The sequence below is a fragment of the Quercus lobata genome, chromosome 9 (genome assembly GCF_001633185.2).
Source record: "Quercus lobata isolate SW786 chromosome 9, ValleyOak3.0 Primary Assembly, whole genome shotgun sequence".
NCBI classification, from domain to species: domain Eukaryota; kingdom Viridiplantae; phylum Streptophyta; class Magnoliopsida; order Fagales; family Fagaceae; genus Quercus; species Quercus lobata.
Genome location: NC_044912.1, coordinates 42057783 through 42071022, shown reverse-complemented (window position 1 = coordinate 42071022; position 13240 = coordinate 42057783). Strand labels below are relative to the sequence as shown.

General features: G+C 31.3%; 1 protein-coding gene across 1 annotated transcript; it reads left to right on the top strand.

The window, feature by feature from the left end:
* Positions 1–9835: 9835 nt before the first annotated feature.
* LOC115961776 lies at positions 9836–11896 on the top strand. Its single transcript, XM_031080698.1, has 2 exons — positions 9836–9937; positions 11786–11896. The coding sequence occupies exons 1-2, from the start codon at positions 9836–9838 to the stop codon at positions 11894–11896; spliced, it is 213 nt and encodes a 70-aa protein (XP_030936558.1).
* The last annotated feature ends 1344 nt before the right edge of the window (positions 11897–13240 follow it).

Below are 13240 nucleotides of genomic sequence, written 5' to 3'. Positions count from 1 at the left end.
ACTGGGCTTGAGTCCAATTGTGCGAAGTTGGGCTGGATTGACTAGTTGGGATGGCACTGACGCATACTTCACCAATCCCAGCATGGTCCAAAAGAAAAAAAGGGAAACTTCCATTAGTTTTTATTTGGGCTTACCACTGACATGACCCAATAAGATAAATAAACTAATAAATTTAAGTCATAGCAAATAGAATCCAGTAATGTAAAACCCTTAAAAATGCAAAATAGGTAACGTTGTAGCTAAAGAGAGGGAACAAAACTAGCTCCATCCGGTTCTATATTTTGCATAAAAGTATTCACATAATACTAAAATGCTTATCTAAATATATAAAAGCGCGGTAGCTTATGTAAAACTTTTTCTCACTTTTTTATTAACTCTGTCTCTCGCTTCTGAACTAACAAGAAAAAAAAAAAAGATTCTTTTAATATGATGTGATGTGTTTTTTTTTTTCTTTTTTGAGAAGATGCGATGTGTTGATTGGGTTTGTTGAGAAAGAAAAATATTATTTTAACCTTTAAAAAAAAAAAAAAAAAAATTTAATATGATGCTTTTAAAATTCGGATGTAGTGTTTGTTATAAAAGTGGTTATGCCAAAAAAAAAAAAAGAGTAAATTTTTGAGATCTAAAAAAGCATATAATTTTTTTTTTTCATAATTAGATGAGAATGCACTAAAGAGCATAAGCGGCTTTAAAAAATATATAAAAATTCCTCATAAACTGTGCTATAATTTGTGTAACAAGAGAAGTCTTTTCCCAAAAAAATAAATAAGTAACAAGAGAAGTACAAAACTGTGCTACTATTTATTATTAAAAGCTTTAACTTTTAGTCTTTTCTTCTATTTTGGTTAAGTGATCTTTATGCATATAGTATTGGGGTATAAACACTCCTAGTTGCTATTTTATAACTCAAGATAGCAAAAATTCACTCTATCTGGATTTGTATACCTAACAAAATTTGCAATCTATGAATGGTAAGATTGCATATATGCAACCTTACTATTCATAGGTTGTAAAGAAAAAATTAATATTTAATCTTGTGGTTGTGTGTAAAGGGAAAAAGATAGTGGAAGGAAACAAAGAGATAAGAATATTTTTTATTATTTTATTAAGTGGTTTATATTATTTCATTGGATTTTATGTAAAATTAAAAACTGAGATGTGGAGTGAGTTGTAAAATGTGTTAGTAAAATAAATAAAGTAGTGTTTGAAGATGCAAAATAGGGTTTTTTTTTTTCTCTCTCTAAATTTGTATTTCACGTTACCTTCACTAGTGAAAAAAATATTGTAAATGAATTCTGCAAAAAATATAATTGTTGTAAATGGGAAAAAAAAATCACAATAATGCTATAAAAAAATTATAAAAAAAAAAAAAAAAAAAAAAACACCAATTTGTTTGCATTGTGCTAAGCTTTGGCCAATTTGCACAACTGTGAGTGTGCATGGTAATCAACCATTGTGACAGATACCTGAAGATTGTGACTCATACCTGTGAGGAGCATCCAAGAGAGGAACATATGGTAAAAAGCTTGCTTGGGACCATATATATCTTTCATTCTCCAAAATGGTTGTTTTCTTCGTGACTAAAAAAGAAAACAAAAAAAGAAAAGTCATTTCTAGTGATTGAAGTGTGCATGAAATTAAATGAATAAACAATGCTTGACCAAATAGAACAAAAAGAATGAAAGTGACTGAAGTTTGTGATTGAATATAAAGATATCCTTTGGAATGTACACAAATTTTCAATTTTGTTGAGAGGGAGGAGGATTTGGGGATCAGATTCTACATTGGAGAATATTCAATTTGAGTAAGAAGGAATTTTTAGTTTGACATATTCCAACGGAGCTGCTATATATATTTAATGTTTATCCACTTATCTTCATGTATTTCATGAACCATACATTAAGAATATTCATTGTATAACTACAATTTTTTTATAAAATAAAATAAAATAAAAAGTTTATATAGTTTCTATTGGCTAATTTGGATTTTGTTTCTTTGTTGTTTTTGGAGTAAAGGAAGTGCAATAAATAAATCAAACTAAAGTATTGCAATTACAGGCAAAGCTAAGATTTACTTCTAGAAGGATCAAAATTTAGAATTTACAATGCTCACATGCATATATACATATATAAATAAAAAATATATATATATACATATGAATACACACAATATAATATACACTGATTTTAAAAATTATTAACCTATAGAAATTAAATAAATAAAAACTAACTTGATAAAGATTTTTTTTTTCTATTTCTTTTTTTCATCTATCCTAGTTTTGCTGTTGTGTTATAAAACTTAGAGACAATAAAATAAGGAAGAGATGATAGTTTGTAAAATATATTAATGGCAAATACATAAAAGAATTCGTCGTCAATGGAATCAAATTATAAGAATGTTGTTGGGTGATGAGGAATTTCTCTCTTCTTCTTATTTGTTTATTTATTGTTTTTCATTTCTTTTTTTTTTTGAGAATGTTGTTTTTCATTTCTTGAAAGGGCAAGACCACCCTTAGGGAAAATAATTTTATGTTCACCACATATAACGGTGACACCAAATACTAGCTCCACCCTCCGGCTTCGCCTTTAATTTCAATCAGTCTTGCAAATTGTAACACACGAGTCATAGGTGCTGATTTTTTTTGGGAGAATGAGTAAGTATGATCCCAACAGAAAGGGATAGGGGAGAGACATAATGCATGAAATTACATGAGCATATATATAAGCATATCCAATTTCCTTCATCTTGTTTTGCTGACAAAATATGCCATAATGAAAGTGGTACAGATGAGTTTGTTGAATTGAACCAAAGAAAAGAAGACAAAAGAAACTGCCACAAGTTGGAACCATAGACCATCCTAGTAGCACTAATATATTCTAAGAATCACGGTATCTAAATTCTAATCAAAAAAGGTGGAAAGGTTTGTGATTTCTAATGGCAAAACATAATCCTTTAGGTATCAAACCACTAACATTAAATATTAATATGGTACTTGGGAAGAATCTGATTCTTCGGATGTTGTAGTAGTGAAACTTATGCATTCAAGAATGGATTTATTCCAATTGTAACTTCCATTCAAAAGTTATTTTGAAGTATATATATGTGTTATTCCAGCTTGTACAACACGAGTAGCTTCGCAACTTGATGAGCTATGAGGTCCTATTGAGGGACAAAAAATTCCTATTGGCAGGGTTTAAATGTTACTATGTTAATTTGGCCAAGTTTAGACTTTAGACCTGAATTATCAAATTTTGAGCTAAAAATTAATTGCAGATGTCGTTCATTAGGAGAAAGATTATACCAAAACTTTGTTATATATGTCCATGCACACAAATACAAGCAAGCTCCAGCCAGAGTAAATCATCTAAAAACCAAAGAAAATACTTCAATAATGATAAAAGTGAGAAAACCAAAATTATTTTAAGTTATATGATAAAAGCAAATATCAAAATAAAAAAATCATTGTAGATTATAAAATAATTCTAAAGTAACTAATGAAACTTCTTTTAGATTTTGATGGAGAGAAATGGTGGGGATGGCCATGGATCGAGTCTGGGTCAGGTATACCCAAACTCGACACGAAAGGTTTACCCATGAATACCCAATTCCCAATATTTGTTAAGTGCTCATACCCAATTTTTACTCAGATTTTTACCTATGGATGCCCAAACATGACCTGAACCCTGTTTTTTTGGGTTTTTATTTATTTATTTTTTGTTATTCTTGTTGAGAAATTGATACATGTAGATTTGGTTCTTGTATTTTTTCTTTTTCTCTATTTAAAGAGAGGGAATTAATTACTTAATTTTTTTGTCTTAAAACATTTTTTTTTTTTTTTTTTTTTTTTTTTTTTTTTTTTTTATCTAGTGGAATAAAACTATGTTTTAAATCAAAATATTTTTTTTTAAAAGGCGGGAAGGTCGGGTAATACCCATACCTAATTCGCCAAATTTGGATATGAGTAAAACTCACCCTTGATGCCCGAATTCTTATTGGGTAGGGTAATACCCACAATTATCGAGTCGTGTCGAGGTAGGTTCCCATAACCATAAGGGTTTTTGCCATCCCTAATTGAAAGGTGTCAAATCAAATCAATCTTAAGCGAGGAGGCTGATGTGGTAGCTCGAACTGATTAGTCATTAACTTGGCCACAACACCTAAAAGCCCTTGTGAGCACAACACCCTAGGAGTTTATATGCCTCAATCAAGTGGGCTCCAAGGTGAAGGGTTGGAAGTCACCACTTTGTTTAGGTCTAGTAACCAATTTGGTCTACGATGTAGAGGTTTATGCACTAGACATTGAGTCTGGAGTAAGGGAAGGGCTTATACACAAAGTCCACTTGACCTAGTGGGTTGGACTCCACTATTGTCATTAGGCCATTTTTAAAGAAGGAAATTATTAAGAGAGTCCTAACCCTAATCACACACTTTGCATTAAATAGAACACACAAGAAAATATTTTCAAACACACATCAAGCAAAAAAGGAAACATTTCAAAATTCAAATTATCATATTCTATTAAATAGGGAAGTCAACAATCAAACCAAATCAAACATGATAGAAACGATCTTATTCAGGTAACGAATTCAAATTAAAACTACTATGGAAATGTTGACTAATCAAAGCATGGAAAGTAATTAGTTGCCATTTATTACTTAGTCTTAAGAATTTAGAGTCAAACAAATCACAAGGAATATATAAAAGAGAGATGCTACGTCTACAACATTTTTACAATATTTTTACAATAAATCACAGGTGATTAGTTGTTATTGGTTCAAATTTCAAACTAATGCTAAGATTACTTTTTTGCCCTAATAATAACAACTAGTAATGACTTGCCACTTAGGATTTATTGTAAAAATGTTGTAGACATATCATTTTTCTATATAAAATACTCAATTTAATCAAAACGTCATTTTTTATCTATCCTGAGTTCGAGCGCATAATCGAACATGCATACATAGGTGTAGGTATTATGTCTGTATACACACTTGTTGACACCCTATTTTGCAACCCGTATTTAACCTCACATGGAGGGTAAAAGGGTAATTTCACATTGGAAATATGCATCTTGATTCTGGTCATTAGATCCTTAATCTCATTTCACCAAAATTATCTTGATGTTGTAACGATCAAATCGACTGGTCATGAACCCTAATCGGACCATTAGATTGAAAGTTATCATCAAATCAAGTTTTAATGGTTAAGATGCACTATCACAAATTGAGTCCGACTATATGTGATTATGAACAATTGATTTCAATTGGTTATAAGTATAATCAATTTGAAATCGATGATGTGTCATAATTTGATTGGTTAGGACTATATTTTTTGGTAAGGTTATACACACCTAATTAATTAGATAGTTAAACATTAATTATTCAATGAGTAATTTGTGCAATTATCTTTTAATTAGGATAAATTTAGAACCAATTAAGTCTGAAATGGGAGTGATGGGAGCCATTTAATGTTAATTGGGAGTTAATTTGGAACCTATTAATGTTAATTGTGCTGAAACCATTTTCTAACAAATGACCTCTGCTCACTATTTCATCGATATCTTTCAGAATATTTTGAATATGTGAATGACGTTAATTTTCCCAGAAACTAGACATCCGGGGCTTCAATTTGAGCATAAGAATGAGACAATTCCAATTAGAATTGAGGCAGATATGATTTTTCAAAGTTGGCTCTACAAGCTGTTACAGCAGCTACGGAAAAACTGAACTTTGCTTGCTCTTCACTCTCATCAATCTCCACATTTAATGCATCAGATTTCCCCAAAGGCTAAAATGAGGTCTAGGTTCATGATTCCTTGTCAACTCTTATTAAATGGCATTCCATTCATATTTCCTCCACCACTATTATATAAACCCCCCCTCTCCTTCATTCCAAGACCAAAAAAAAAAAAAAAAAACCCCTCTCTTTTCTTTTCTTTTCTTGAGTTCTAGTAAAGCTGAGTAGTCTTGTCATATCTTGGTCTTCTTGAGACTCAAGGTATTGAGTGAGACTCACTCTTCCTCTCCTAACTCTTCTTTTCCTCCACCCTTAGGACCTCCATCAAGAGTCTCCTCCTCCACCATATGGATCTTGCATGAAGGTATAATCTCCTTCCCTAACTGTTTGTTTATGTTGCCATGATAAGAATTTAAGATTAAAGCATGATAATTCCCTTAAATATGTTTGAATGTTCTTAATTGTTCTTATGTGTTCTTCACATGTTCTTGATTGTTCATCACATGTTCTTGCATATCACTAGATTTAATCTTAAATCCACATCAAAAATATGAAAAATATGTTTGTTTAATAATTCTTTCAAATCCTTGAATCTAGGTTATCACCATCTACACACATTCACTAGAATTTATTTTTTTAATCCAAATACAATGCTTAATAAATTGAATTAGGGTTTATCACATGCACACACATCAAATTCAACATGCAAATTGATTGATAACATATTGGATGATGTGATATGAATGTTGGCCACCATAGTCTAGAAGACTGGTTTCACTGGGTAAGGTGGGTGCCTAACACCTTCCCATCTTGTAACATAGCCTCCGAGCTTAGATCAAGGGTTAGTAAATCAAATGCTTATCCATGTAATTTTCGATTTTTAGATTGTAACTAGGAAACAAAGCCATGTACTTTATCTTAGATTGTATCTAGGACCAAAGCCATGTAATTTTCCTATGATCAATGTAAATTCAATTTCAAATCAATAAAATGAGGAATTTTTCAATTATGGTTTTCTTATTTTTCCAATAATTAAATAAGTGGCGACTCCATTGTAAAACCCTTAATTTAAAAGGAAAAATATAACTAGTCGAACCTCCATTTTGAGAGACAATAACACGACTCCACCCATTCACATGGGTTTGGCCCAACATCCCATAAAAACGGGCTGGGGGCACGGTCTCTCACAACACTTTTCAATGATGTGTACACATCCTAGCATAGAAACATAAATTATACATTTTTAAATTTAATTGCCCAAAGTTTAAGTATACAAATAAAGAAAAATATGAAGAAAACACCCAAAACTAAACAAAACCAAACTATGGTTAGCTTAAACACATAGCAAAGAAAGATCATAATCATCAAACAAATTAAATATGCATACTCAAACTAACATCAAATAAAGAATCATGTTGATCCTATCTAGCAGAGTAGAAAATCATAGAATAGATTCATAGAAGCTAACCTTGCTTATGAATCACTATTTTAAAGCTTTAAAGTGACCTCTTAGTGCCTACAATAACAATGTTGGATTGAAATTACAAGGAAAGATGAAAAACACTATAGAACTTTGAAACTAAAAAAACAAAAGATTAAAAAAAAAATGTTTTGAAAACATGATTGAAACCACTTTATGCCTACTAGTGACTCTTAGAGAGAGGTTTTGAAGATTAAAAACATGCAAGTGTGCTTGTGAGAGAGATTAGAGAAAGAAAATTTTGGAAGTATAGTAGCTTAAAAAAAAAAAAAAAACTCTCCTTAAAAGTGATTTAGAATGGGGGCATAAGGTAATAATTTATAGGTTGAACACTAGAATTTTGAAGGTTGTTGGAGGTTTCTACAGCCTCCTATACTTATGGGCATCATACCATTGAAGATTGAAGTGTTTGAGACTTAAATATGAAAAAAAAAAAAAAAAAAAAAAAAAAAAAAAAAAAAAAAAGAGGGTCTTGGGACATAGTTACATACGAAGCCTCAAAGCTTGTATTTGTAGCCTTAAGCTTGCACAACAACCTTATGCAAAATCATACTTTCTTGACAACACTATTGTCCTAACTTCAAATGAGACTTACTTACTCTTTCTAAATCCAAATTGAGTCAAATTTCTATCCATTTTAAAGCTTTAGATGTCTACCTTCCAATAGGAAAAAAAGCTAACTTAAAATTCATTGTGATTCAAGATATACTGGCAAAATTGTGAGAAACGTTTATCATTTTTAAAGCAATTTTGAGCATTTTTTTTTAGTTGTGATTACTTCTAAACTATTGAGTTGTACACTTTTGACTTGCATATGGAGCTTGGTCACAAATGCAAAACTCCAAAGACAAGTACAACCACCATTGACAAATTGTGCCCCTAAAGGAAAGTGTGAAAATCAAAACTTAAAATCTCCATTCACAAAAGTCAAGAGCCAGAAGTTATAATCTCACCAACTATAGGGCTAATTCTTGAATCTTACCCATGATAACGACATCAACACCCATTAAGACCACAACCAAGATAATGACTACAATTAAGAGCATTTGTAGCAGTAGAGCTAAATAGCTATAATGCTATTTTAGCTCCACTAAAATACCAAAAAGGGTCACGCAGCGATGGAGGCATAGCTATAATTTTTAGCTGAACTGCTACAGTGCACATCTATCTATAAATGTGCACTGTAGCAGACATCTAAAAAAAAATTTAATTTTTTATTCACCCTTCCAAATTAAAATAATACTGGTTTGTTTATTTTTTTCATTCTTTTATTCTCATCTCACGTCCTCTCTCTCACTCTCAAGCTCCCATCTGAGAAATTTCTCTCAAGCTCTCACCTCTTTGAAACTCTCAAGCTCACTCTCACCATCTCACCTGAAACTCACCATCTCTCAAGCTCAAGCTCTCAGACCGACACCGTCCCAATCGAAGCTCGACCCATCACCGTCCTAGCCGCCGATCGCCTCAGACCGACGCCGTCCTAGCCGCCCATCTCTCTCAAATCGCCTTAGTGCTTGCTCGCCGATCAATGCTACTTCACCAGACCCATGCTGGAATCTATGTTGCTTCACCAAACCCACGCCGGCATCAGAGCTGCTTTACCAGACCCACGTCGGCATCAATGCTGCTTCACTAGACCCACGCTGCTGATTGGAGTACTTGCTCTCCGATCGGGTGGGTTTCTAGTGATTTTTTATTTTGTTTGGTCTGGGTTGAGGAAAAAACTTGGAGATTCGGGTTTTTTTTTTTTTTTTTTTTTTGCCTGCTGTGTACTGGTGGTGGTGGTGGTGGTGGTGGGTGTGGCTGATGGTAGAGGTGGTTGTGGCCGGTTTTGTGTATGTTTTTTTTTTAGTGGGATATATTATTTTATTGTAGTGGTTATATTATTTTATTGTGATGTTCATATTATTTTATTGTGTTGAAAGCTAAAATAGATCCACTGCTGCATCATGAGTGTAGGTAAAATAGATAAAGTAACTTTTGGTGGAGCTAAAAAGCTAAATTTTTTGCTCCACTGTTGTGGATGCTCTAAGGAGCAATTAGACAAGTCATTGTCACCTTTTGCATGAAAATTGTTATAATTCAAATCAATGTATGCGAGATGCAAAAATAAATTTAACGAACCCCAACAATCATTCGAGATAACGATCATGAAACAACAATTGAAAAGTATGGTAAAAATTATACGAGAGCTAAGATAGATATTGGAAGTAATGCAATGGCTCTTACCTCAATAGGTACTACTCTAAGGAGAACCGTCATAGTAGGAAGAGGAAGTCCATTATCCTACAAATAGATATTAGTCAAATGAATTTTCAAAAGTTTCCTCCAAGTCAGGAAAGATTAATTACTCTTTAAGATAGAACAGAGAAATGAAACACATGAATTTCAAACTAGACAAAGTGATAAGGGCTTCGAAAGTGGGAAGGCAATGACCTTAATGGATGGTTTGGTCCACAAAATTGATTCCTATTTTTTCAATAGACATTGTCGCTTGTTCTTTGTCATTGTGGTTTAGAGAATTCTAGTATACCTACAAAGGTGTTCGTCAAATAACTTAGGCCAAATTGTGGTGCATGCCCTTGGTTAGGAACATTTGACATTTCTTATGAGGGTGTTATGACATATGATGTTGTTACACCTAAACTTTATGACATAGACGCAAAACTCAATATGCCAAATGTATCCCTTAATTCTCAACATCTAGCCACTTCCATTCAAATTAACCATACGGAAAATCAACCTTAAGGTGTTTATACTTTTAGGTACTATTGTATGTTCTTCAAATTCATAACCCAATTGTTAGGATTGATGATTTTACACAACCACTCTATCAAAATGATTCTAACATGTCTTTTCTAATGAATATGTCGAGTTCCAGGAAAAAGAAAAAGGAAAACATCATGAAATTTGGCAAGAACAAAGAGATTGATGGACATTAAGATAGTGTGAAGGCAAAGTTTCTAGTGTTTGATGAGACAATCTAAGCAGAGGCATTTATGTCATTGAATTTTCTATTCATGGAGACATGGAAATTTTTTTGGCAACTTGGAAGATGAAAGTGGCATTGATAGAAAAGATAATATACTTGATAATAAGGATATTACACTAGATAGGATTTTTTTATTTTTTTATTTTTTATTTTTTTGAGAATGATTAAAATTTTGATTATTGAAACATGACAATTATTAAAAAGATGAAGATCTAAGAAAATGTAACAAATATGAATTTTTTATGATTCTTGGTTTTCTACTTTATTTTTTGTTTTTTCCTTCTTCTTGCATGAGAAGTCTTTTAATTTTATAGATTCCAAATGAGTCATTATACTTGTTACTGTACTTGTTTTCTTGCATCAATAAGGAATTCACATGATGTTACCGTGCTTTGCTTTTGGTGGATTGTTAGAACATCATTGTTGCATATCACACTTATTTTGTTGGAAATTATATGTGAACATTATTACTGCATACTATAAAATATATATATATATATATATATATATATATATATATATATATATCATATAACACTTTATTTAAATGGCTCTAGCTAGTTTTAGATATGTTAGCATTAATTGATGATAAAATTTTTAAAATTGAATATTTGGAAAATTTTAAAGCCACAATAGAAAAGTCTGACAAAAAGGAAACACCACCTAAAAGGAATTACCAACTTTAATATGATATATAAAACATAATGAACAATTTGATAGAGAACAAACCATCCATTAACAATTAATCCATAAAGTTTGTAAAGAAACAAATTTTGTCAAAACAAAAATCAGAGAACTAAGAAATTTAATATAAAATAACAAGTTTCAAACAACCAATTAATTCAATAAACCACAATGTTAAAGCTAGATTGGCAAAACAATAAAAATTGTGTCACAAATTTTTAGAAAAATGTGCAAGTTGTCAAACAATAAGAAATCAACAAATTTAACTAATTGGGTTCAAATGAAGGAATCCCAAACCAAGAAGAATTTGTAAATCTGATTGCAAGAATTAACTTTCAAAATTGATATACCTAAATAACAATTATTATAGATGAAGAATTTCAAATAATAAGAATTGCATTAATAGACTCAAGAGCTTATCTAAATTGTATACAAGAAAGAATAATACATGAATTACTAGGATTCAACATGAATGTGAAAAGGAGCACCATGTTATTATACTCTAATAGTACCTAATAATTAATTAGATTGTCAGAATGAATATATGACAAATTTGATTGGTGGAACAAGTATGATAAAATGTGTTTATTCGAACTAACATATTAATGATAAGGATTACATGCATGTGCCACACTATAGATATCCCACTTGAATCATTTTGATCACATTGATGGTACCAAATACTTTGTGCTCACTAGCAAGGTGTGTATAATTCAAGTACTAATTCTTGTTCTTAAAATAATAGTCCGACTATAAAGTTGATGATTTTACACCACCACCACCCTATCAAAACAATTCTATCATTTTTTTTTTAACGAATATTTTAAGTTCTATGAAAAAGAAATGAAAACATCATTAAATTTGGCAAGAACAAAGAAATTGATAGAAATTAGGATAGTATAAACGCAAGCTTTTCAGTAGTTAATAAGACAATATACGTAGAAACTTCTATGTTTTTGGATTTTCCAACCATGGGAGACTTGGTTATTTTCTTGGCAACTTAAAAGATGGAAGTGGCTAGGATGCCTTGTAGTCTTCATGGTGCATTTAATATAGAAGACAAAAAATTCTCTGTTACTTTAAGTGAGATTGAGTCAAAGAGATATAGTACATGCAACTTATCACATTTCAAGTTATCCAAACATCTATCATTATTATGTATGGTGTATATAAATATTAGTATAAATTAATTGTGTGAGTTCAAATATGGTTTCAACTCCACATAGGTTTCTCTAGACTCTTTGAAGTCATTGTATGTGATTTTTTTTTTACTTGAAAGGTGGGGTTCATATCTATGTAGCTCTATTATGTTAATCAATCACATATCAATAAATATACTCTTGAAAAGTTCTCATTAGCTAGTGAGCCCTTGGGTTGTTAGCTAAAATTCCAATAAAATATGCATATTAGTTTATGAGCCAAGCCACCAAGGATAAATTCCTAAAAAAGTTTAGGGCAAGGGGAGAATAATTCATAATCTAAAATGGTTGGTTTTTAGTGATTGATGTGTGTAATTGAATACAATGTACCTTATGGTTAGTGACAAAACCAAAAAAATAAATTTTAAAAGGGAAGCAATCTATATATCTATATATATATATATATATATATTTATATATATATAATTTTAAATCCAAACACACACACATACAAACACATTTCTGTGTGTATAATTTATGACCATATATTTAACAAAATTTATTGTATACACCATGTTTTCACATATACCAAAAAACATTATAATTCAAGACTTATTTTCTTTCATTGAGTCGTGTAATTATCTCCTAAATTATATTAGTCACTATGCACTCACCATCCTACACACAGGGTTTTGCCCTTAATAGTATGTCTCAGTTGAGTGTGTCAAAAGGTAGAGAGTTTGGAGCCACCCCTTAATTGAGGTCAAAGAACCAACTCAGGCCCCTTGCAAGAGCATTCACACCCAACATTGAGTCTAAAATTAGGGTACAAGATGGGAAGATATTAGGTACTTAAGATCTCAACCTATAAGCTGCCTTCCACTTATTATGTTCCATAGTTCAATTATATATATATATATATATAATCCCATAATTAGCTTATTCTATACAAGCATACACAGACACACACACATGATCATCATCATCATCCATATGTGCCACATACATATCACATCATATAGCATTGAATTATCATGTTCATCAAATCACGCCATTTGTTCATTCAATATACCATGTGATAACATTCATCATTCATACCATTTGTCGTGTTTTCCACATCATACATCTCATTTCAACACATCATACATCATGCACAATATATCATCACACCTCATCATGCTATCCATTGGTTTTGTCTATACGTGCGAT

Bases quoted from the DNA above. Each gene is read 5' to 3' on its own strand.
- LOC115961776 (XM_031080698.1), top strand. From the start codon at position 9,836: ATGACATATGATGTTGTTACACCTAAACTTTATGACATAGACGCAAAA. The intron at 9,938-11,785 runs ATTAACCATACG...GATAGAAATTAG, and splicing joins ATCTAGCCACTTCCATTCAA to GATAGTATAAACGCAAGCTT.